Source organism: Nannospalax galili, unplaced genomic scaffold, assembly GCF_000622305.1.
Source record: "Nannospalax galili isolate Female #2095 unplaced genomic scaffold, S.galili_v1.0 scaffold389, whole genome shotgun sequence".
NCBI lineage: Eukaryota > Metazoa > Chordata > Mammalia > Rodentia > Spalacidae > Nannospalax > Nannospalax galili.
In genome coordinates, this window is record NW_008360310.1 from 2,866,543 (window position 1) to 2,891,825 (window position 25,283).

General features: G+C 43.9%; 2 protein-coding genes across 3 annotated transcripts in view; one reads left to right on the forward strand and one right to left on the reverse strand.

Moving 5' to 3' along the window:
• Sema4f (ssemaphorin 4F) overlaps positions 1 to 11,232 on the reverse strand; it is a 29,859-nt gene extending 18,627 nt beyond the window's left edge. Inside the window, exons 1-5 of one of the 2 annotated variants that reach the window (XM_008824730.3) lie at positions 10,978 to 11,232; positions 8,732 to 8,883; positions 7,698 to 7,757; positions 7,367 to 7,465; positions 2,757 to 2,850 (exon numbers count right to left, since the gene is read on the reverse strand). In XM_008824730.3, coding sequence (XP_008822952.1) covers positions 2,757 to 2,850; positions 7,367 to 7,465; positions 7,698 to 7,757; positions 8,732 to 8,883; positions 10,978 to 11,131 — 559 coding nt within the window. In that variant the 5' untranslated portion in view covers positions 11,132 to 11,232. Of the gene's footprint in view, positions 1 to 2,756; positions 2,851 to 7,320; positions 7,340 to 7,366; positions 7,466 to 7,697; positions 7,758 to 8,731; positions 8,884 to 10,977 lie in introns of those variants that run through there. The other variant, XM_029559435.1, reaches the window with a different exon arrangement.
• A 12,606-nt stretch (positions 11,233 to 23,838) lies between these two features.
• M1ap (meiosis 1 associated protein) overlaps positions 23,839 to 25,283 on the forward strand; it is a 95,302-nt gene continuing 93,857 nt past the window's right edge. The window contains exon 1 of the mRNA XM_008824732.2: positions 23,839 to 23,956. The gene's annotated coding sequence lies outside the window, so the exon portion shown is untranslated. The remainder of the gene's footprint in view (positions 23,957 to 25,283) is intronic.

Below are 25,283 nucleotides of genomic sequence, written 5' to 3' on the forward strand. Positions count from 1 at the left end.
TACACACACACAAAAGAGTTGAAATATTTTTTAATACCAGTGAACTGGAATTGTTCATCAGTTTCTGAACCTGTCATGACTACAATCTTTGCCCAAGTCACAAATACCACAGCTGATGACTTTCAAAGAACTCAGCTACCAGCCCAGCCTGCCTGGAAGACACACACACATACACACACACACACACACTGGTTCACAACATTCACAAACATCCAATAGGCCACCACAGTTAGCAGTTTTAATAATAAAGATAATCATGGAGCTCAGTGGTTAAGAGCACTGGCTGTTCATGTAGAAGACTCAGGTTCAAATCCCAGCACCCACATGGTGGCTAATAACCATTTGTAACTCCAGCTCAAGGGGGTCTGACGTCCTCTTCTTCCAGGGACATTGCATGACAAGGGTACATTGCATACATGCAGGCAATACATGCATACACATAAAATAAAAATAATAAAATATTTTTAAAAGATAGTCACGATGACTTGGTGCTGTATTTAGTCAACATACACTTTATACTAACTTTCAAAAGGAAAGTTGTTAACTGTATGACCAAATAGTGATTTAATCTGTATAGTTTTAAGACTTTGCCTAAAAATAAAGTCATACATAAGAAAAAAATTTCACTTTATATCCCATGTCTCAGTTTTTGTTTTATATAAAATACTGCCCAAAAATATAAGTTAAGAAGTGTTATGAGAAAACTCACAACAAGAGTCAGTGAAGAAAGTAAAAACCGTATGATGAATGACAAGTATCTGATTAGCTAGCGGAAAGACTTTCTTTAAGTCCCATCTCACACCATTCATTCAAATAAGCTCCAAATATATCAAAGAATTAAGTCTGAGGGAAAGTTTTTAAAGGGAAAAACGTTTATCTGTTTCCTAAAAGAAGACTAAAAACTACAATCACGGAGGAAAAGACGTGTAGATTAGAACACTAATAGCCTATCTGTTAATTGGCCTAAAAACCTGAACTTGCCCAAGAAACAAAACTAAGTACCATGACAAATTAAAGCAAGGTATCACTTTTAGTTTCAAATTAGCAAGAATTTTTTTAATGGCAACAATATAGTATGGCAAAATTTATGTGAGAAAATGAAACACTCTCATACCTTGCTCACTTAGGGTATGAATGGAACACACTGTCTAAACCTCAATTAGCATCAGATACTGAGCCACAAAATGTTCACACCCTTTGATGTAGTAACCCATGTCTAGGAATCCTAAAAAAAATGATCAGAAAGACTACAGCAATGTGGATAAAAGCAAAAGCTTTGAAGGAACATAAAATAACATAAACAATTTGGAACTGTTTAATTAATTTATGGTATACTCAGAAGATGAGTAATATGTCATTAAAAATTCTCTTTATGAAGTATTTTTAGGGAGTGGAGATGTAGCTCAGTTGGCAGAGTGCTTGCCACAAAGCCTGAGTTCAATCCCCAGCATCTCATAAACCAGGCACACATCTGCAATCCCAGCACCCAGAAGGAGGAAGCAAGAGGATCAGGAGTTCAGGATCACTCTTAGTTACATAGAGAGTTCAAGGCTAACCTGGGCTACAGGGGAGCCTATCTCAAAACAACAACAAAAACAAAGTATTTTAAAATTATATAGATATTCCTATGACATAAAAGTTCATGACAAAATTCAAAATTATATTCATGTGTTAAATTGAACACTTTAAATGTGCTATAATGCATACATAAAATTTCCATTTATCATCGGGCATGGTGGCACACACCTTTAATCCCAGCACTCGGGAGGCAAAGGCAGGCAGATGTCTGTGAGTTCAAGGCCAGCCTGGTCTACATAGTGAGTTCCAGGACAACTAGGGCTACAGGGAGACCCTGTCTCAAAAAGACCGAAAAAAAAAAAATTTCCATTTATCACAAGGACACAGCTGATTTTTCCCTGAATTTGGAGAGTTTATGTGGGGTTATCTTACCTAAAATGCAGGTTATGGGGTACAAAAACAATCTGCTCTCTAGCTGCCAATTAATTAGTCATTCACCAAAAGAAGTTTGGTAGAATCCACATTTGAGCAGCTGTAGGTGGCTCATTGAAAGGAAGCAACTAAAGGAATTTAATGAATGCCATTTCCTTGAGTAACAAAAGACTAGCCAACGAAAAAATTTAGGAGTATATGGGTGTGTTCACACATTGTAAAAGCTACAAAGAATATACTAAAACACTGGCAATGGTTTTCTAAGTAGAGATATTCTAGAAGTGCATTAAATGACAGCCAGGGGCTACTTATAGTAAATTAAATTTAACTTGATTTAAAATTCCTTCGCTCAGTTGCAGTAGTTACATTTAAAGGGCGTAATGGTCACAATAGCAAGTGGCTACCAAACTAGACAGTGAAGATCTAGAACATTTCCATTTATCACACGAAGATATTTTAGACAATGCTCATCTATTTTTTTTCCAAATGTATTACAATATGCATTGTAGTCAATTCCTCTTACAAACAGAAAAAACAAGCATTATGAGAGAAGAAAATGATGTTCACAGAAGAAACACTCACACTACAGGTGCAGAAGCCACATTCTCTAGAGAAGCCTGGGAAAATAATACCCTGTGGGGAAAAGCAGGTGGTCACAGGCACTCAGGGACGACTGGGGGAGGCTAAAAGCAGACATGGGTAGAGCAGACATTCTGAGAAAAGAAGAGACAGAAAATTCAAACAGCAAGGGTGGAGAATGAGGTCGTTAGAGCAAGAAATCACAGGTTCTTGTCTCTCCCACTCACCAGCCATTACAGCTGCTGACCGCTGAGCTGGCTCAAAAGGACATTTTCCCCGTCCACTCTCAAGTCTTTCAACCTGCTGGAAACTGGACACATCCTACAGACCAGAAGGGGGCAGTTGGTTTAGGGTTCATGTAGAAGGCTCATGGTAAGAATCGCAAATAAGATCAAATGAAGGAAAAGCCCAACATTTCCATTCGTTTCCCATCCTCCACCAGCATCCCATATTCAGTCACCTTGTTCCTTATTCTATCACCCATCCATTTCCCTTCTCTGCTTTAGTCCTCTTCCTCCTCACACCTGTCACCCACACTACCTAATGAAAGCATGCCAGGAACAGCCCTAGAAAACACTACAGGGCTAGACAAAGGTCTTTCCTCTCAAATGCTGCTAAATTGTAGAGTCTGCAACTGCCTAGAAGATGTGCTACAGGCCAAAGAGATCTAGGAAGCAAGTAGCCTCTTGAGGACTGTAGCCCTGAGAAACGGTGAAGAAAATTGTGAGCCTATAGGAACCAGCGGAAGCCCAAGGGCCTAGAGAAAACAAAGGATCATCCTTTCCCAGTTCAACCCAAGCAGACAGGGGAAACTGCAGAGTCAGTGAAGAATGACTTGACTCTTAGATCACAGTCTGAGGACTTAATAAGTAAGTATCTTCCTCTTCCAGGGGCTCCAGAGGGGCTGACCTGGTTGGGAGATGAGAGACAGTAAGAGCTCCACCAGGGCTAGCCAGAAGTAACTTAGTCTAACATGTAGCACTAAGAGAATATCACACTAGAACTCAGAGAAGCATTACTGTGGTTGGTTGAGAATTAAAATGATGACATGGACATGCCAGACATGCTATCTCTAGCTCACAGACTCAAGTAGACAAATGCCATGGCTACAGCTGAATTATTCTGATGATAGTTGAGGTGTGAAATAGAGGTACTTTCCCTGAGCATAATACTGGACAATTCCCATTGCTCATCTCTTTATTATAGACAGCAAACAAGGTTTTTTTCACTGAGACCCTCTTAAAGAAGGCCAGTTAAAATGAAATGTGATCTGATGGCTTCCAAAAACAGGAGATATTGGGTCAAACAAGCCTTTGGGAATAGAAGATCCCACAGAAGCACAGTACCCCAAGGGTGTGGTGATGAGAGCATCCTTATCTGAGAAAGATGGTGGCTGGGTGATTTCCAAGGTGCCTGGGTTTTCTAGAAGTACAGTTAGCACCTGCTATGGATGCCCTTCTTCCCTCTGACCTGAACTACTCCTTTCCTTGTGCTAGCGATCCTCACCCCAATTTTCCTACATATCTTCCTCAGATCGATCTTTCAAAGCATCAGACACTGACTAGATAACAGAATTTTGAGCAAAAAGAATCGCAAGAAAGGCCCACCATTACCTGGAGTGCAGACCCTAGCTCACACTGCTTATTTTCTACTACTTCTCAAACTGATCTTTGTTCTGTCCAAACAAGTCACCTATTATTCCTAGAAAACAAATTATGTTTGCCCACCTCTGTGCCTAAAGCTCACCCCCTTACATTTCACCAAACTAAAACGATGAGGCTTTTCATGGTCTTCATTCCCTTCACTCTCTATGAATCATTTGACATGTTCAATTCATTCCCTTGAAATATTCCATTCCTTGGTTCTTGAAACTTTATCTTCCTCTTAATTGTTGCCTCTCTAGCTCTTTTTTTCTAACCCCAACATGTATAATCTAAGAATCTATCTGTAGCCTTTTTCATATATCACTCAAAGATCTCATTCGATCAGCTATTTCCAGCCCTTCTATGTAAGTCATTGCCCACACTCTCCAAGTCTGATGGTCTCCAAACCTAAGTCCATGTTTTTATTTGCTTTCTGGGCTTTCTCACAGAGCTCTCCTGTCAGTCCCTTAAAACTCAACATGTCAAGACAGGTGTGGTGGTGCATGCCTTTAATCCTAGCACACAGGAGGCAGAAGCAGGTGAGATTGAGGCCATCCTGGTCTACACAGGAAGTTCCAGACCAGATGGGGCTACAGGGAGACCCTGCCTCAAAAAAAAAAAACAACTAAATAAATAAAAATATCAACATGTCAAGACTAGTCCCCTCACAATTTTCCCAGATGGCACCATCATATTAGCTAGCCCTCTAGCCTTCAAAAGAAGACCTACCCAGAATGTGAAAAGGGCAAGACCTTCCCACTACATTATCTGTATGCTGAGATACTCACGGGAAGTCTCTCAGTGCCAATTGTGGTGAAAGCAAGTCCCTGAAACTGAAATCTGGATGGATAGGAAGGCCCTGCCTGAGCAGTAAGAATAGGTTCTCTGGCCTTCAACAAGAAAGATAGAAGGTAGATGAAGGATCTCTGCCAGATGGTATAGAAAAAAGAAAAGAAAGATAGTCCCAGATGCATGAAACTTGTCAGATTCCACAAGAAATCAACAGCAGACTAGGTCTTCGGGATCTCAGGCTGGCCAGGCGGACAGGACTGTGACGTATAACCAGACAAACCTACATTTAAATTTTAGCTCTGCCTCTACTAGTTATTTCTTCTTGGAAATGGTACCTAATTTTCCGAACACCAGTTTTTTGCTTGTAAAATGGAAATCAATAATACCAGAATACCATGATGTGGTGATAAAATTAAGCTTAATTGTGAATGTAAGTTATCTCACACCAAGCTTGCAGCAGAGTAAATGGTCATCAATTTCATGTTGGTCATTATTGACGCACAACATTTGTCTCTGTTAATTAACAGGCAGGAGTTCCCTCAATAAGACATTTTAAAATATTTTCCTCCAATGTCTGATAAATGAACTGGAACTAAAAGACAGCACTCCATTGCTAGAGCTGATAGACCCGGTACTTTACAAGAACTCTACTTCTCCACAATCGTCCCTGAGCAAGTTACTGTGTCTAGATCAAAGCTCTCAGGGAATAGTTATACACAGTCTCAGTATCATCCGTCTAGGACATGAAAGGCTCAGCATTAATGATAAATCAAGAAATTGGTCAAGCACAACAAGATAGGTAAAAGCAGAAGAGAACATTCAAAAATCTACAGAGCAGGCTCAGGATTAGCTTGAAGGGCTAACAAGGCTGATTCCTTTCTCCTACAAGTGAGCTTTGGCCAAAGATTGGCCCCGTACTTCTGAGCCTACTAGACAGGAGGGTTCAGAAAAAGAGTTGACCTGACAGAGGCACAGTGCAGAACCTTGGCTTCTCTCTTCATGGCTGACATCCCTTAAGAATGGATAGGAGCCCAAGTCACACCAATGACAGCAGGCATGTCCAGAGCATTTTCCACCTACATACTTTGGCTAAGAACCACTAGGGTCCCAATGCAAAAAGCCAGGGAAGAAAAGAAAGCCCAAGGAGATGAATTTGGGATGATCATATTATATATAAACCACAACTCTGGTATTCATTACTCTGGGATCACTACACCTGAGCAGACTGAAAGTGTATCACCACTGCCTTGTGGGCTTGGTAAAAACTATGGGAAAACTAGACCCTCAGCACTGATTGATGGGATATGGAGACTTTCAACATCACTGTGAACCTTTCTGAACTGAGAGAATCATCCATATTTTTTGTTAAGAGCATATAGAAAAGATTTCACAAAGCCAACTAACCCTGAGGGAAGCCCTGGGGACTAACTAGATCCGGCCTAAGCCAAAGGCTTGAGAATGGTCTGAACAGAGGGGTTTAGAGCCATACACTAATCAGACTTAACTGGATTGCTAGATTATTGAAGATTGCAGAAGAGTCCAGTCAAGATAGAAAAGAACATGTTGTACTCTGCTGTATGCAAAGGGCATGTGAGGTTTTCACTCACCCCAGGACTTAGTCACAAATCTGTGCTGCCAGAGGACCAGTGCTAACTATTGTACAATTAATGGAGAAAGGTCAGAGTTCAAAACATGTAGCTGTAGCTAGACAAGCCATCATCAGGAGTATATGTATCCCAAGACTTTGTGAATTTGAGGATGGGAAAGCTTGGGTCTTCTGTACCAATGAACAGGATCTAGAAGAAAATGTAGTGGACAGGGTGTCCATGCTGAAGGCAAGATCCAGAGCATAGAGCTAGCTGGTACCAGATTACTGGGTGGTGACATCAGGACCAAGGAAAACTGAGTCACAGCCTATACAGAATGGGGTTGGCAAGGGGGGGGGGAGGTGCCAGAAGATGATGAGGCATGCTACGGAAGAAGAAAGCATGGGTTGTTCTGATAAAGAAACAGGTCCCCATACCAGGCTAAATCACTCACAGAGCAAAGAAACACAAGTGGCTGGTTTCTGAAGTGCCTCTTGCTTTGCCCATTCCCCAGCCCAACTAGCACCTTTTAACTTCCTTCACTGTCTCACTATACCTTTTTATATTTTGCATACTTCACCGTACAAATAACCTCCTGTTCCCTCCCCATCCTCCCTCCCTCCCTCAATAGCAGACAAAGGCTTCACCCTGTGAGGGCATTTTCTACCCCAATGCTTATCCTACACAGTAGTTGTCTTAACCATGCCCAACATGGCCACTCACAGAAAACCCTTCCCACCCTCCCACCCACCACCCCCCAAGTAACTCACGCTGCTGCAGGCTCCCTCTCCCTCTCCTTCCGCCCCTGTCACTCACAATAACCCCGCACTTCGGATCAAAAGCGAAGGTGCCACAAGTGAGGAGGTGAGAGGCATTGGCAATGGCGAGAATCTGGATAAAATTGTGACATTCATCCTGAGGGGTCAGAGATGGTTAAAGAGAATCAGGAGCAGTGGGTATGAGGAAGGGCAGGGTAAGGTGGAGATCATTAAAGGCAGCTCTGGTATGGGGGATGATGTATGATGTGTGATGTTAGAGTCCCTGCCTGGACCCTTTAGGACAGGTGCACTACAGGGGGGCTGAATACAAGTCAGATTGGGCCAACGTCTCCATGGACACTCAGGACAGGGTGTGGGTTTACACCTACCTCTTTCTTGCCTTTCTTCCTACAGTTCTGTCTGTGAGCCTCGGGCACAATCCAGTCGATCTGAGAAAGAAGGAGAACTATTTTCCCCTGCAAACTCACCTGAGGTCAGGGGAGATGAGACAGTTCTACAACCTCCATCAATCTGGAAACTCCTAAAAATCTCCCTATTTTCCAAACTGCAAGTCCCCCACTCATTAATGAGTAGTAAAATCAACTGAAATCAAAACCACATTTTTTTTTTTAAGGCCGGGTCTCAGGCAGCCCAGGTTTTCCTCAAACTCTCTAGGTAACTGAGGATGCCCTTGAACTTCTGATTCTCCTGTGTCCACCTCCCCAGTGCTAGGATTACGAGTATGTACTACCATATCCAGTTTTATGTGGTGCTGGAGATCAAAACCAGGGCTTTGAGCATTCTGGGCAAGCACTCTATCTACTAAGCTACATCCCCAACCCAAAATCACATTTTTTAATGAAATGGACAATATCAGAATTCATTACATATAAGAATGTCAATATCATTCCAAAGAAAGTTTCTGTCAGTACGCACACTTGTGCACTGTGTCACTGTAAGAGTCCTCATTAATGAGTGGTGAGAAAAGGTTGTCTACCTGGGATATCATAATTCTAGTGATCTCTCCATCCCATTACCACCTGCCTTTTCTCTACATTATGTCTCCCTTGTCTCCCAATCATGCTTAGCTGGAATAACTTAATGGACCAGCCCCCTGCCCCATTCTCCTCTTCCTTATTAACAAAGTCTCCACCCTGTGAAGGCATTTTCTACTGTAATGTTTATCCTACACAGTGGTTGTCTTAACCATGCCCAGAATGGTCACTCACAGAAAACCCTTCCCACCCCCACCTGTCCATATCCAAACCCCCAAGAAACTCACACGGCTACATGCTCCCACTCCGTCTCCTTCTGCCCTGTTCCATCTTTAGTTACCATGAAACTCTCCCACCCACAGCCCATGAAATGATGGACTTAATTGCATGCTATAGGGTCTGGGACCATCCCCATTGCCATCTCTCACCCTGCGGGGTCTTTCCCCTGAGAAGGGCAGGGTTAAAGCGAAGATTCTGTCCCGGGCACCGACATAAAGTGTTTGGGAAACAGGATCCACAAGGAGAACAGAGTAATTGTACGTATGAGGGGCAGCAAACCGGGTAAGGTAGGAGTCAGCCTCTGGTGGGAAGAGAAGGGGAGAGGGGAGAGTGACATCAGCTATCTCTTCATGAATGCTGGGTCCCCAAGGGCACAGCTGAAGGGGCTGAGTTTTGTTGTCTTGCAGGTATCATTTATTTGACAGACACCAGAGTAAAAAACAAACCAACCTTCTGCATGTCTCCAGAGATAGACAACTGAAGAGGCCAGAATAGCCTCAATCAGTCAATAGCACACAGATCAGGCAAGTATGCTTTTTCTATAAAAATAGAATGCTTTTTCACAATAATAGTATAAATATTAAATCTGTCATTTCTATTCACAATAGCATGATACAGAACTTTAAAACACCTACAGAAGTATAAGTACATTCCTTATCTACATTATTCTTTTTTTAATCACACCCAGCAATGTTTCACTCTTTTACCAACACATCAGTTTACTTCCTCTTTCACCCTATACCCTTGACCTCCCCCTACTCCATTCCACCCAAAGAGCTAAAATACATATCACGAAGAGCATGTGTCCCAGAAATAGATCCGCCTGTGTTTAAATGTGGCTCTTCCACTTACCCCCTTGGAGGTCTTGAGTAAGTTACTTGCCTTCTCCAAGCCTCACCTTCCTCATCTGTAAACACCATCATCCAGGTTTGTTGGGAAAATTAAGTGCAAAAACATGTGGATGCACCTAGCACATGCCACACCCATTTCACAAATGGTCCCTGTCTTCCTTCCTTAGGCATGTGTTCTGTTTAGACCAAATCTTAATTTCATTATCAGCATCCAAAAATCTTACCCATTTTATGTTCATAAGAACTTTGTGAATTTACCTTGGCTCAATCTCTGGTTCTGAGGACCCAGCACCTGTACCAGTACAGCTCTATTCTGGCTGCCTTGTTGGCTCAGATGCCCTCAAGAGAAGAGACTGGTCAGCAGTGTATTCATTCCTAAATGTGTTGGTGTGAGCCCCACCAACCCTACCCTTCCACATCCACACTCACTTCTACTCTCATGTTTGGCATAAGCCCTAAATTACCCAAACTCCTTTTGTATCTCCCCAACTCTGTTTACCATGCCATGTAGGCATCTCTGGATGCCTGATCAACACAGCCTATCATCCTCAACTCGATCTGTGGGCTATGGGGTCCAATACAAACTGAAAGTCCAGGCTCTGATCCCAACTGTGCCTTCTGGACTCAGAGCATCCTTAGCTGTCATTTGGTCTAAGGTTTTTAAGGATCTATGACCCAATTGGGCTTCACTGGTACCCACCGGGAAGAAAACAATGTCTATGCCACACTCACGTCTACCTCAGCAGTCTCTAAAATGTGAATATTTTACACATTGCAGAACGCCCTGACTTCTTCCAGGTCTTCAATAAAGGACCACAGGCCCTCTGAAGCAGAACTTCAAATCAACTCATTGAAGTGTTTTCTAGCATTCAATGTGAGGAATGGGCAGAGGCAGCAGGAAACGTTCAGGAAGTTAGGGAGTTAAAGTGGCTGATAATGGAAGGATGGGAGGTGATGCCAGGGATGACAAGGATATGGGAAGTGGGTTGGAAATATTAAGATTTGAGGCAAGCAAGAGGCTTTGGGTGGCAGTAGGAGGCGCTGAAATGAAGATGGGGAAATGAAGCTAAGAAGGCTGAAGTCCTGGGCTAGGCATCAAGGAGGGTGGCTGTATTAGATTGAAAGAAAGGTTAAGGACGGTCCTGGGCTTCGAAATGAAGTGGTGGATGTAGAATGGAAGGGAACTGAGGAATCAACCTCCTGCAATCCCCAGTCCCTTCCTGGGCCTCAATAACCACATCATCATGGCGAGGTGCTGAACTCCCCTGAAATAAGGGGCTTCGGGAGCACCTTGGGTGTGTCTTGGGAGCTGAGGTGCAAGGCCAGGCTGGGGATGGAATGGGGTGGGGTGGGGTACGTTGGGGTGGATTGGAACGGCACAGGGTAGGGATCTTGGTCTTGGCAGGGACCCAGAGGGGTGTGCAGGGTACAGAGCAGCCCCAGATGCTACCGGCCAGGTTAGGAGGGTAGGTGGGTACCGGCACCTGCAGGTGAGGACCCGGCACCGCGCAAGGGGCTGTGGACGAGGGGTACCTGCGCCTTACCGGAGATGGGAAGCGAGGTTCTGGGCACCGAGCGGGGTACGCGGCCGCACGCCGGGCTGCTCAGCATCGCCAGCAGCAGCAGCAGCGGCGGAGGGAAGAGCCAGGCCGGAGGTGGCCCGGGGCCCGGGCGGGGCGGCGCGGCCCGGGCCAGCATCCCGGGCTCCGCCTGGTGTAGGGTGGGGCGCGTCTGCCCGCCTCTGCTCTGGAGCGGGCAGCGTGGGCCTCGGCCCCACTCGGGTCCTCTCGGCCAGGCTCGGCCTCAGTGGAGAGACGAAATACAACCTGACTCCGCCCCCTCGAGAAGGGGCCAATGGCAAACCGATTTCTTCCTCTAACCATTCAGCATTGAGTGCAGGCGGGACCAGAAGAAGAGGCCCCACCCAGGCGGAGATGGAGCTAGGCCACGTGTGGGTGGGAGTTACAGCCAAAGAAGGAAGACTTGGTGTTTGCAGCAGCCGCTCCAAACCCCAGATGCTCATATCTGTACGAATAGGGACATGTGATATGTATAATACTAGGGGAAATATGTGGGTAAGTAGGTACATGCACCAAATTTCTCGGAATTATTTTTGTTCCTCTGCACACACAAAGATACCACTGTAAGGGAATGAGAAATGGTTCAGTGAGTAGGGGCGCCTGCCTCTAAACTTCAAAACCTAAGTCTGATCCCATACACCCACATGGTGGAAAGAAAAGGACCGACTCCCTCCCGCAGGTTGTCTTCTGACCTCCACGTGCATGTTGTTGAGCGCTGCGCGCGCAGAGAGAGAGAGAGAGAGAGAGAGAGAGAGAGAGACACACACACACACACACACACACACACACACACACACACACGCACCCGCTCACGCACACTTTTTTAAGTTTAAAGACACAGTTGTCTTAGTTACTTTTCAGTTCGCTGATCCAATACCTGACAAAAGCAACTTAAGAAGCACTTCGGAGGCAGAGGCAGGCTGATCTCTGTGAGTTCAAGGCCTGCCTGGTCTTCATAGTTCCAGGCCAACTGGGGCTGGAGGGGGACCCTGTCTCAAAAAGACCGAAAAAAAGAAGAAGAAAAAGAAAGAGATTATTTTGACTGCAGTTTGAGGGTAACAGAGAGGGCATGGTGGCAGGAGCATGAGGCTGCTGGCCACATTGCATCTGCAGTAGGAAGTAGAGATGAGTGCTGGTGCTCAGCTTGTGTTCTCCACTTCATTCAGTCCGTCCCTGACACCAGCCCAGGGAACGGTGCCACCCACAATTACTGTGGGTCCTCCCCCATCTATTAACAGTATCTAGTGATTCCCCCACAGACATGCCCAGAGGTTGGTCTAGGTGATTCTAGATTCTGTCAAATAGACAATATTAACCATCACAGAAATGCTACAAAAAATATTAAAACAGTCCTTCAGTAAGGACCGAGGTGACTAGGAAGTGTGTTGACTAGTGTCAGGAATGACTCTGTGCAGCTCAGAGGAGAATCCACAGAGATGCACCCAAAGGAGGAGCCTGGGGTGGTACCACAGCCTGCTTTGTATGAAATGCTACCTGTTTTCTAAGCAGCATTTAGGTAGCCAAATGGCCCGTAGGTTTTCTAGAGCAGCCATGGTTTGGGGGCAGGACTTTGGGATATGAAATAACTTCCTCCAGTCTCACAAGGAACTTTCCCTTACCAGCTGATTTACATACATCATCTCATTTAATCGCCTCAAGATCCTGAGAGGAAGAAGAAACTAACATTCCCGGGTTTATTCTATCAGAGAATAGTGTATTGAGGAATTGATGTCTCAGATGCAGACTTGATCAACTTTCCACACACTGGCAGTTTCTAGCTTTTTGAAATTCCTGCTGGAATGTTCAAACCACTTACTTTACCAACACTCACTTTCATGTTGAAAAAAAGAACTTTGTGATTTCAACAAAAAAAAAAATGGAGAAAAATTAAAAGTACAGGTCATCATAGTATGAATTTATGTATGCAATTTGTATATTACCACATTGTGCCTTATTATCTATTTAAGTTCAACAATTTTATTACATTTAACTTGATATAGTGTTAGGAGTTAAGTGGCATATAGTTATCAACAGAACAAGATTAAATGCCACTGTGTGGGCACTTCAGAAGAGGTAATAGTTACATCTATTTTATCAATAAAGGTATAAAGAATTCCTACTTTAAAAAAAGAATTCCAGGGTCGGACTACACCTGTAGTCCCAGCGCTTGGGAGGCAGAGGCAGGCAGATCTTTGTGAGTTTGAGGCCAGCCTGGTCTACATAGTGAGTTCCAGGTCAGTTGGGGCTACAGGGAGACCCTGTCTCAAAAAGACAAAAAAAAAAAAAAAAAGAATTCCTAGCCAGGCATAGTGGTGCACACCTTTAATCCCAGCACTCATGAGGCAGAGGCAGGTGGATCTCTGTGAGTTCAAGGCCACCCTGGTCTGCATAGTGAGCTCCAGGCCAGCTAGGGCTCAAGGAGACTCTATCTCAAAAAATAAAAAAATAAAAAAGGTTTAGTTAAAAGAGAGGCTAGGTTTCAAATAACATAAATGTAAACATCCATCAATTTACTAAAGATTAACCAAATTAAACAAAAATAATTATGTAAAATGTAAAAGTTATATAATTATAAATCAAGACTAACAACCAAAGACAAAGGCTAGCTAAAAGCATTACCAGTGCTCTTTCTATTGCAGGGATTCTCTTCTACTTGCTACATGCACAAAACAGGAAGTTTACAGACAGCACATCTCAGTAGTGTCTGGATAGGATTCCTGTTGTGATGGTTAGTCTTAGTTGTCGACTTGACACTGCGGGGAAGAGAGAACTTCAATTGAAGAATTTTCTCCATTGGATTGGCTTCTGGATGTGTCTGTGTGACAATTTGTTGTCTTTTGGGAAGAGGACTTTTTTTGAGACAGGGTCTCCCTGTAGTCTCAGTGTTCTGGAACTCACTATGTAGATCAGGCTGGCCTTGATCTCAGAGAGCCACCTGCCTCTACCTCTAGGATTTAAGCACACACCACCACACCCAGAGCAATTTCTTGATTCTTGATTGATGTAGGAGGGCCCAGGTTGTCCACTATGGGTGATACCTGGGCAATACACCAGAGAGAGCAAGCCAATAGGCAGTGTTCCTACATTGTCTCTGCTTCAGTTCCTGCCTCCAGATTCCTGCCTCCAGGTTCTTCCCTTGAGTTCCTGCCCTAGTTTCCCTCAGTGCTGCACTGTAACCTGTAAGCTGAAACAAACCTTTTCCTCCCCAAGTTGGTTTTGATCAGTGTTTATCACAGCAACAGGAAAGCAAACTAGGTCAAAAATTGGTACAGAGTGTGGTATTGCTATAACAGACCTGACCACATTGTTTAGGGGAAGATTGTGGAAGCGTTTGGAACTTTGGGGTAGAAAAACCATTGAATGTTCAGAGCTTAATGGGCTGTTCTCTGGGAGCTTGGAAGATAAAAATGCTGAGAAAATGAAGGTGATAAAGATATGACTTGTAAAGTTTAAGAGGGAAGCAAAGACTCTATCAGGGCCATTTGTATGATATATTTGAATTAAGAATCTGTGGGAGTGAAATCTTTGCTTTACTAGGACCATGGATGCTGGTTAGCTGGGGCTAAAAATATCAGTTCTGATTAAGAAGAGACCAGCATCATTGAAGCAAAATCTGGGAAGTATTTCCTCAGGGTAAGCACATAGAAGTTGTGGTTCAGGGGAAGCCAAGGCTGTGTCTCCAGATGGCAGTCAAACTTGGTAATGTGTAAGAGTCTCCCATGTGGTACAGGTTTGGGGAGCATGAAAGCTGTGATATTGAAGGGGTCATAGAGAGAAGCTGAAGCTTGGCACCATGTGGCAGTACTGGAGTCCCAGAAGAGGCCAGGATAGACTATTGGTGAAGGTGCACCTCAGTTCCAGTGGAGACTCCATGATATTAGAGATGCCAAGATGGTGGGATATCCACCAAAGACAGTGCAGGTATGAAATGAAAGATGCCTATGAAACAAGCTGTGTGTGTGTGTGTGTTGCAGATGGCAGAGCCTGAGAAATGGACCTATCCAAGCCTTTTTGAGCTAGAAGATTCTGAGTCCCAGGCATCCGACACTGAGCTTTTTACACTGTTGGATTTTCATTTTGCTTTGATCTAACTGTATCTGTGCCCTTGTTCTTCCCTTTTAGCGAAGGAAGTATATAACTTGTTTTTTCAATCTTAAAAGTATCCACAGTTATGAGACATCGGATTTTAAAGGAGAACTTGGACTTTTAAATTGTTGGAATTTTTTATTGAATTTTTGTGTATTTCATACAGAACATTTTAATCATCTTCATACCCTCTTCCCCACTGGCACCCTCCCATAGGCCCCATGCACACTGGCATTCATGCATTCTGTCATTTGTGTTAAAGCCTATTGATAGGTAAAAATGTTGGAGAGAGCGTGCGGTGGAGAGCACAAGCGGATGGATGAGGCACCGAGGCACAGATAGAATTCTCAGCAGGATACAGCTTTATTTCACACGGGACACGTTTCCCTCAGGGAAGGGAAAGATGTCAGGGAAGGGAAAGATGTCATGGAAGGGAAAGATGTCAGGGAAGAGAAAGATGTGGAAGGGAAAGATGTCAGGGAAGGGAAAGATGTCAGCCCATGGGCTGTGAGCTGGGACTTTATATATGGGGGCTTTAGGGTGTAGAAGGGGGGGAATGTTTGGGGGAGAAATCAGGGGGGGGGAAGCAGGAAAAGCAGGGCTTGTAAACCTGGCTCCGTTCAGTCTACCACGTTGGATTAGGATCTGGAAGTGTTTACTTTTTCCCTCTTAAGATAAGAGAAAAGCTGTTGTGATAAACAACTTCTAAAATCTCTGGTTAACAGGTAGAATCTGCTTATCTTATCTTTGGAGGTCAGAGGAAAGGCAGGCTGCTTCTCAGCAGAGTTTGTTTCCCTTGACTTCAAAGGTCAAGGTGCTTATCAGCTCAGTTCCCTTTTTTGGGCTCCAAAGTCTGTAGGTCCCTGTTGGGGAGAGGGGAAGCTGCTGCTGTTTGGAACCCTAACACCTATCATGTCAAGTTAGTGTCCCCAGACATCCCTCAGTGCAAGCTCATCCATCCACTGTGGTCTAGTCAAGCCTATCTAGAGTCCCTTCCTTTAAGAAAACCAGCTCTTCCTTACCCAGTAGTAATAAGCTACCAATAATTCTTCATCTAAGATTGGGGTCTGCTGTTCATTTGCGGTTTTTTATCTGCTTGAGTTTTCATGGGTCTTGTGCATACTAACACCATTACTGTAGGTTCATATGAAAAGGGTCCCAGGAGCCTGTAAGACTCTATTTCCATATGGCCATGCACCTCCCCCCTGGCTCTTACAATCTTTCCATCCCCTCTTCTGCAATGGTCCCTGAGCCCTGGGTAGGTAGATTTTAATATGAGTCCTGTCCAAGGTCCTACACTCTGTAGACTCTTATTCTCTACGCTTTGGCCATTTGTGACCTTTTGTGTTCCTGGCCCTCAGTTACATGAGGTAGCTTCATTGATAAGAATTGAAAAATGCATTAGTGTTCTCTTTATCCCTTGTTCTATGTTCCAAGAACCTTAGGTATAGAAGTTGCATTGTAGATGTTCCACTTAGGCTTGAGCAATTCACAATTTCTGTGCATGACCAGTTGTGGAACTCTGTAATCATCTGTCTGTTGAAAAAAAAGCTTCTTTGATGAGTGGCAACTGGTATACTTGTCTGTAAATTTAAGGGTCCATATTTTACACACAGTAAGAAATCACATTTGTCTAGGGATATGACAGCCTTGGGGTTTTCTCTGAGCTCTATGACCTCTCCAGCTATGTGTATTTGGTTAGGTTTATAGTACCACACATGAGTTTCCTCCCATTGAGTAGGCTTTAAGTCCAATAAGGTAGCTGTTGATTACCCCCAAAATAAAAGTGCCACTATTGCACCAATTGCATTTGCTGTATCAGCCATTGATGTGGTTTTTAGGCCTCGAAGATGAGGTTGGCCCATTAATTGATGTTTTCTCTTACATGCTTGCATAGTGCTCTCCAAAGCTATGAGAACTAGCCTTCATGAGAAGTGGCTTCCAGGTCAGTTCCAGCTCCATTTATCTAAATCCTATGTCCAAAGTATGTCCTGACTTCAGCAATAGGGTCTTACCTTCAAGTTCTGGGAGACAATCAAGAGCTGTGGGATTAGCCTGTGTAATTTTGGGGGTCCTGTGGACTACCCTGGCCAAAACTGTTGGAATTTTTTAAAGACTGTGGGACTTTTAAAGTTATACTGTATTTAATATTAGATACTACATGAAATCTTGGAGACAAAGAAAGGTTATGGTTTAATAGTGATGTATTTGTATGTCAAATAGACAAGCGGTGGGCTTGTGATGGCTAATCTTAGATGTCAACTTGAAACTCCTGGGACAAGGGATCCTCAGTTGAGGAATTTCCTCCATCAGATTAGCCTGTGAGCATGTCTGTGTGGCAATTTCATGATTGATGATTGATGTGGAAGGGCCCAGCTGACTGTGGATGGTTCTACCTTTGGACAGGTGGTCCTGGCCTATGTAAGAAAGGTAACTGATGGGGGCTGGAGAGATGGCTCAGCGGATAAGAACACTGACTATTCTTGCAGAAGACCCGGGTTTGAAACCCAGCACCCACATGGCAGCTAACAACTGTCCATAACTCCAGTTCCAGGGGATCCGATAGTCTCTTCTGTCTTCCACAGGGCATTGCACAACACAGGTGCATTTACCTACAAGCAGGCAATACATGCATACACATAAAATAAAAATAATAAAATTTTTTAAATTTAATAAAAGGAAAGGTAACCGAGCAAGTCAAAGAGAGAAAGCAAGTAAGCAGAATTCCTCCATGGTCTCTGCTTCAATTCCCACCTTTAGGCTCCTGCCTTGACCTCCCTCTATGACGGACTATAATCTGTAAGCTGAAACTAACCCTTTCTTTCCCAAGTTTGTTTTGATCAGTATTTTATCACAGCAACAGGAAACAAACTAGAACACCTAGCCATCCAGAAATGCAACAATTTGATTATTAGTGCTAATACCTGTAACAATTTGGTAGAAATAATTACCAGTAAGATCCCTTTAGTCATCTATAGAATAGAAGTTTGAAATGGCATCTCATTTTGTCTGGGAGCAATAAAGTCTTGCTTCTTAAATTTATTAAATCAGGTCATACAGCATCATTTGTTTCTTAAGGAAGTCCTCTATGTTAATAAGCATTTGGCTCTTTGGGAAGAGTTCTTGAGCAAATTCTGATCAGCTTCTAGATTTTATGTTTCTAATAGGGACACATTTCACACTGATAGGCAGTTGTGGCATATTATGACCTTTTTCTGGGAATCTCTCTTCCTTTCAGTAATTAAAACTTATCAACACAACCAGTTCTGAAAATGATCTGCAAAGATTTGCAGGTAAGTAGTAATGCTTAGTGTGTTTACTTCTCTCTCCCAGGGATGAGAGAATAAAAATCACTCTAGAATCACACACCATCCAGCATCATGAATTCTTTACCTGTACAAACACTTCTTCAAAATTGCAATACCAGATTTATAACTATGATTGCTTCTGACACTTCAAAGTATGTGCCTCCCTATAAGTTTACACAGAACTTGGAGGAATTTCTTGTTTAACATTATAGTTTTTCTCTTGCCCTTTTAGTATCATCTCTTCAGGTTTTCTTTATTAATCTTTTCCTTCCTCCTCAGGTTTCATTACCTTATGTAAATGCCCATATCTTTCAAGATCTGGGCTATATGTCTTCACTCCCTTTGACCACTTAGCTATTTGTTCCCATCACAATATTACTAAAAATTTGTAATGGTCAAAAGAAAGTTAAAACTGAAAATTTGGGAAATCATTTGGGAAAACAAGATTTTGCTGTGTTGATCTGTTCTGACTTAACCCGTTGAGCCTTACTTTGTCACAAAAATATTCACACCCCATGTTCCTTCTCAGGTTATAACGAAGTTTGTACTTTTTCCTTTGCTTTTAGTTTTCTTGAACAGTTAATACTTGGTACTTCTTTCTCATATAATTCACTCCTTGACCCATTTCATGCAGCGTTCAGTATCCTCTTGAAGCTCACTAGTGGCTTTAGAGAAGGTCATTCAGTTGCAATGGAAAGAGTTTAGATTTCAGAGTTAGAATTTAAGGGTTAAGGTATGAGTTTTTGTCACTCTAAATCCCTAGAAAAATTATATGTGTCTTAGATGCTCAAAATGTGTCTAAGGGCCAGTTGTTTTGGATATCACTGAGGTGCTTATAGAAGTGCAGGATTTCAAGTCTCGTGCCAGACCTGCTGACTCAGAGTATTCATGTTACCAAGATGCCACTGAGAAGCACCATTCTATAATTATTTTGGATAAAGAAAGCTCACTTTCCCTGCATGTAAAGCATAGGTAATACTTGCTGTATTTAGTAACCTTCCTGCCAACATCTGACATACCATATGTTTCACCAGTTTATTGTCTGACTCTTCCCACTAGCATATAAACTTTGTAGTAAGAATTACTGTTTTACTGGTATATCTTCTATATCTAGAACAGCACCTGCACATAGTAAACATTTCCATTTTTAAATGGATAAATGAATGCACAGCTTTTCAAACCCTGGCATTTGTGTTGCAGTCTGTATTAGCTACCTTTCTGTTGCTGTGACAAAATACCATGACTAAAGGAAACAGGAAAGAAACAGTTTATTACAATTCCAGAGAGATAACAGTCCATCATGTCAGGGAGGCACTGCAGCAAATGGATCCAAAAGCTGAGTGCTCACATCTTCAACAACAAACACAAAACAGAGAGGGAACTGCAAGCGAGGGGAGGCTATGAACTCTCAAAGCTTGCCCCCAGTGACCTGCTTCCTCCAGCAAAGGCAATACCTCCTAAACCTTCCAAGACCTCCCAAACAGTGCCACTAACTGGAAACAAAGGGTTCAAATACGTGAGCCTATAGGGAACATTTCTCATTCAAATCATCACACAGTCATTTATTAACACTGCTATTCAGATTTGTTTTCATTTAGAGTTATTTTATTAGAAAATGAAAATATAGAACATTTCTATTATTGAAAGTTCTGTTGGACTGACCTACTTTACACTTCCATTTTCCATTTCTATCTACCTTGAATCCAGATTTCTGCAGTATGGTTCTCATCAAAACTGTCAGTAATCCCTAATGCTATATAGAATTAAGTTCAAAGTTCTTAGTGTAAGCCTTAGAAATTTTTAGTTACATGTACTTAAATACGTACATATATACATATATATGGAGAGTCATTTGAGCTTACTGCATACATCTGCTCAATTGTGCAAAGGCCACATGGGATTTGAGAGTCAAGGGAATCCCTTAAAAAAGCTAGTGGTTCTTTGCTGGGCCATATATAACTAACATTTATACCCTTTTGCTGAGGGTCTTATGTCTTCATGATACAATAATAGGCTGTTAATTTGTAAGTGGGATGAAACCAAATCTCAGACCCAATAGCAGTTCTCATTATATTGAAAATTCATTAAAAATCTAGAGTTTAGGATTTATACAGTATTCCATAGTGGATATACTGGGTTTCTTTTTTTTTAAACCAACACTCTATTGTTAGTTATTTTTACTTTTGTTTGCTTTGTAATTGATGATTTCATGTACATTTCTTTCTATCCTAGTTTGCTTTTCATTGCTGTGATAAAATACTGTCCAAGAGGGGTGGAGAGGTGGTTCAGCTGTTAAGAGCACTGGCTGCTCTTAACTGCTCTAACTGACCTGGATTTGAAGATCAGCACCTACATGGCAGCTAACAACCATCCTTAACTCCAGTTCCAAGGGATCCTACATCCTCTGCAGGTATTGTACAACACTCATACACATAAAATAAAAATAAATAAATCAAAAAGAATTTTTCAAATACTGTCTGTGCTGAATAGCTTTAGTGTCAACTTGACACACCTGGGTTGAGGGAGCCTCAACTGGGGAATTGCCTTTATTGGACTGGCCTGTGGCCATGTCTGAGGGGCATCTTCTTGATGAGTGATGTGGGAGGGCCCAGCCCACTGTGGGTGGTGCCACCCCCAGGCAGGTGGGCCTGTGTTGTATAAGAAAGCAGGCTGAGCAGGGGCCAGGGGAGCAAGCCAGTAAGCAGCGTTCCTCCATGGCCTGTGCTCCAGCTGCTGCCTCCAGGTTCCTGCCCTGAGTTCCTACTTTGGGCTCCTGGATGAATTGTGACCCAGGACATGTAAGCTAAGTAAACCCTTTTCTCCCCAAGTAGTAGTGGTCAGAGTATTTTGTGACAGCAATGAAGAACAAACTAGGACACTGTCCAAAAACAGCTTGGGGAAGAAAGGGTTTATTTGGCTTACAGGTCACAGTCCCTCATCCAGGGAAGTCAAGGCAGTAGCAGGAGCTGAAGAAGAGACCATGGAGGAACAAAGCTTACTAGCTTGCTTCCCCTGACTTGCTCAGCTATTTAACACAGCCCAGGCCCACCTGCCTGAGGATGGCACTGCCCACAATAAGGTGGGCCCTCCTACATCAACTAGCAATTAAGAAAATGCCTCACAGTTGGGCATGGTGGCGCACATCATCCCAGCACTTAGGAGGCAGAAGCAGAAGCAGGCAGATCTCTGTGAGATTAAGGCCAGCCTGGTCTATATAGTGAGTTCCAGACCAACTGGAGCTACAGTGAGCTACAGGGACACCTTGTCTCAAAAAAAAAAAAAAGGAAAAGAACAAAAGGCAATCAATGTTTTAAGCCAAACATTGTAGCTCAAACGTGTAATTGCAACATTCAGAAGACTGAGGAATAAGGATTGCTGTGAGTTTGTGGCCAGCCTGGGGTGCCATAGAAAGACGCTGTCTCAAAGACAAAAAAGCAAAAACAAAGCAGTAAAGTCATTTTTTTTTTCAGTTTTAAAAAGGGGATTTAAAAAAGAATAGGATCTCATTTGGTAGCACTGACTGCCCTTTAATTCATTATAATCTTCATACTCCAACCTACTAGCTAGAATACTTTTTTCGGGGGTGGGTCTATGCTGAGGATTGAACCCAGAGATTCATCACATCCCTGGTCCTGGAGCCTTTTAAAAAATATTTGTTTATTATTTAATTTGTGTGTTTTGCCTGCATGCATGTAAGTGTACCCATGTGGGCAATGTTCTTAGAGGCTGGAAGAGGACATAGACAGTTGTTAGCCTACCTGTGGGTGCTGGGAACAAAACCCAGGTCCTCTGCAAGAGCAGCCAGTGCTCTTAATCACTGAGTTGTCTCTCCAGTCCCTAGAATACCTTTTTTTTTTAACTCTTTAATTGAATTTTTGAAAATTTCATACATTTTAATCATATTTAGACCACCCTCCCCTATCTGTACCCCATTACTAACCTCCCCCACCAGATTTTATGTATTATCCTCTATTATATATAAAGGCCTATTGAATACCTTTTTTTTTTTTTTGGTATTTTTGAGACAGAGTCTCCCTGTAGCCCCAGCTGTCCTGGAACTCACTATGTAGACCAGGCTGGCCTTGAACTCACAGAGATCTGCCTGCCTCTGCCTCCCTGAGTGCTGGGATCAAAGGCATGTACCACCACACCCAGCTTGAATACCTTTTTAATAGTATTTTCCTTAACTATTTCATAAATATAAACATACATAAAAGATGAAGATAAGTAAAAATAATTCCTTTATATCTGTACAATCCAGGGTGAGAAATACTTTAACAAATGTCATTTAGTCAGGCATAGTGGTACACACCTATAATCCTAAAACCAGAAGATGAAAGTTGGAGATCAGCTTGGGCAAATCCTGAGTGTCTCCTACCTCAAAAAGAAAAAAAAAAAATCAAACTAGAAAGCCTATCTTTCACAAGGGGATGTAGTGGTCATCGTTTCTGTACTTCATACCCCAATCTTAGCATACATACTGTTTGCTCACCATCAATGCTTGTCGAATAAAGTGGTTGACCAGGTGAGTGACTGAAGTCCTGGACACCTTCGAACGTTATGTGTGTTTGATGGGGAGGGAACGAGGAGGAAGGTACCCAGGAGACCTGGGGCCTTGGGTAACAGCCTCTGGTTCACCCCAAGTGAACCCAGAGTTGAAAATTATGCCTCCAGGGGCATCCGGAGTCTGAGGGGGAGGAGCCTGAGGAAAGTATCCCCGAGAGTGATTGAGGTGGGGTATCTGAGGGAGTACCTGAGTGGGGGTGCTGGAGATGGGAAGAAGGGGGCTGGCTGAAGTGGTAAGCCAAGGGGGACTCCTGAGGAGAGGTGCCCGAGGGGGTATGAGTGTCTGACTGGGTGTTGAGGGGAGCATCTGCTTATTGAATACAATAGTTGATTAAAGACTGAAACCCCCAAGTCCCCGGGGCTGGAGAGATGGCTCAGAGGTTAGGAGCACTGGCTGCTCTTGCGGAGGACCCGGGTTTGAATCCCAGCACTCCCATGGTGACTAACTGGGGATCTGATGCCTTTTTCTGACTTCTGCAGCCATTGCACACACGCGGTGCACTTACATACACACAAAACACACGCATAAAATTAAGATAAACTTAAAAAAAAAAAAATTAAGGCTGAAGTCACGTGGCCGCGTGGCCAGTTAAAGGCAAGAAGGGCACTAAGCATTTGCCTGGGAAGGACACAAAGAGGAAGTGCCTAACGGTGTTGCCCCAAGGAGGGACTTCTAGGGGAGGACCTGAGGGTACCAGAGTGGGTGTTTGGTAGGCCCCAGGAGAAAGAAGTCCCTGAGGGAGTGGCCCAGGGAAATCCCCTGAGGTTGACACCTGAGGCAGCCTAGCCTGAGGGGCGGTGCCTGGGGCGTTGCCTGAAGCGTTGCCTGGGGCGGTGCTTGAGGGCGGTGCCTGTGTTGTTGCCTGGGGCTACACCCCGAGCGGAGCCTGAAGGTTTGTGCCTGGAGCGGTGCCTGATAGCGTCTCCTGGGGCGTTGCCTGGGGGGTCGTCGCCTGAGGGGCTGTGCCCGGGGCGGTGCCTGGGCGTTGCCTGAGGGTCTGTGTCCCGGGCGAGCCTGCGGGGCAGAGCCTGAGGAATGCGGTGCCTGAGGGCGTTGTCTGGGACCCTGCCTGGGGGCGGTGTCTGAGGGGCGTTGCTTGGGTGGGCGGGACAAGTACGTGCGATCCAGGAGGGGCCACCAACTGACAGGTAGTGAGGCGCCAACTTCCCTATACCTCTGGGCGGGAAAAAGTCCTGGGGTTGGAGGCTGTTGGAGGCTGGTTTGCAGCCAGGTCTCCCCTCAAGCAGTTGGGGGAAGGTGCAGCCCTCAGGACTACTTCGCCGCTCCCCCACCCCACCTCCGAGCGGCTGAGGCCTAAGGCCTGGCTACTGACCCACCCGGGCCTAGAACCCCCAGACCCACTGACGAGAAAGTCTTAACTCAGGGGTAGGTGGGGCGGTGCTGCTTTTTACTTTGAGTTTTGTTCAGGTTTTAAGGTTGTTGGGATTGTTGTCTGGAGCCGGCCTTGAGCTCACAGAGCCTCCTGCTTCCCTAGTGCTGGGACTAAAGGTGTGTGGTTTCTTAAGACAAGGTTCCCGTCTGTAGCCCGAGTTGGTCTCACTCACTCTGCCTCTGGACTGCTGGGGTTACAGGAGCCTAGCTTAGCCAGCCTAGCCTAGCCTAACTTCTTTAGAAAGAAAAAAATAATGAATGTTGAATTTTTTTTTTGCCTCCATCTTCAAAAGAAACCTTGAAGTTTATTATTTTTAAAGGAGAAAAGGATCTGTGTAGTCAAACGTGCTCTAGAGTCTACCTCTCATCCCTGAGAGGCAGGCTGGGCTGGTCTATCCTTGCAGAGACTAGTCCAGCATTCTACCACTGAGCTGCACCCACATACAGCGGCCCACAGGAATGTTTTAATGGAACCCTTCTAGAAGGAGAACCATTGGATCGTTTATTACACGGTTAAGTGGCCTAAGAGATATAAGTGTGTATTATAGATGCTTTAATGAGGGTGTGTAAAGGATCCTTAGTCTACTGTGAGAGAATGCTGGAAAAGAAAGTATAGGAGGCCAGGAGGCCCCAACCTGAATGTAGAAATAAAAGATGGCAAGGGACAGCCTGGCCTGAGGATGGAGAGTGAGCAGAACACAAAAGCAGAACCTTGAGGCCAGGACAGGAATTTTGGATTTTGTTCTAAGTGCAGTAGAAGCCCATTGAAGGGATTTTAGAACTGGGACAACATAATTTGGGATGGTTCAAGGCCCAGTTCCAGGCTTAACCAATTTACAGAGAAAAAGCATCAAGTGAAGTGTATGTAAGTGCAAGTGCTCTTAACAACTAACTGAGCCATCTCTCCTGCCCCCCCC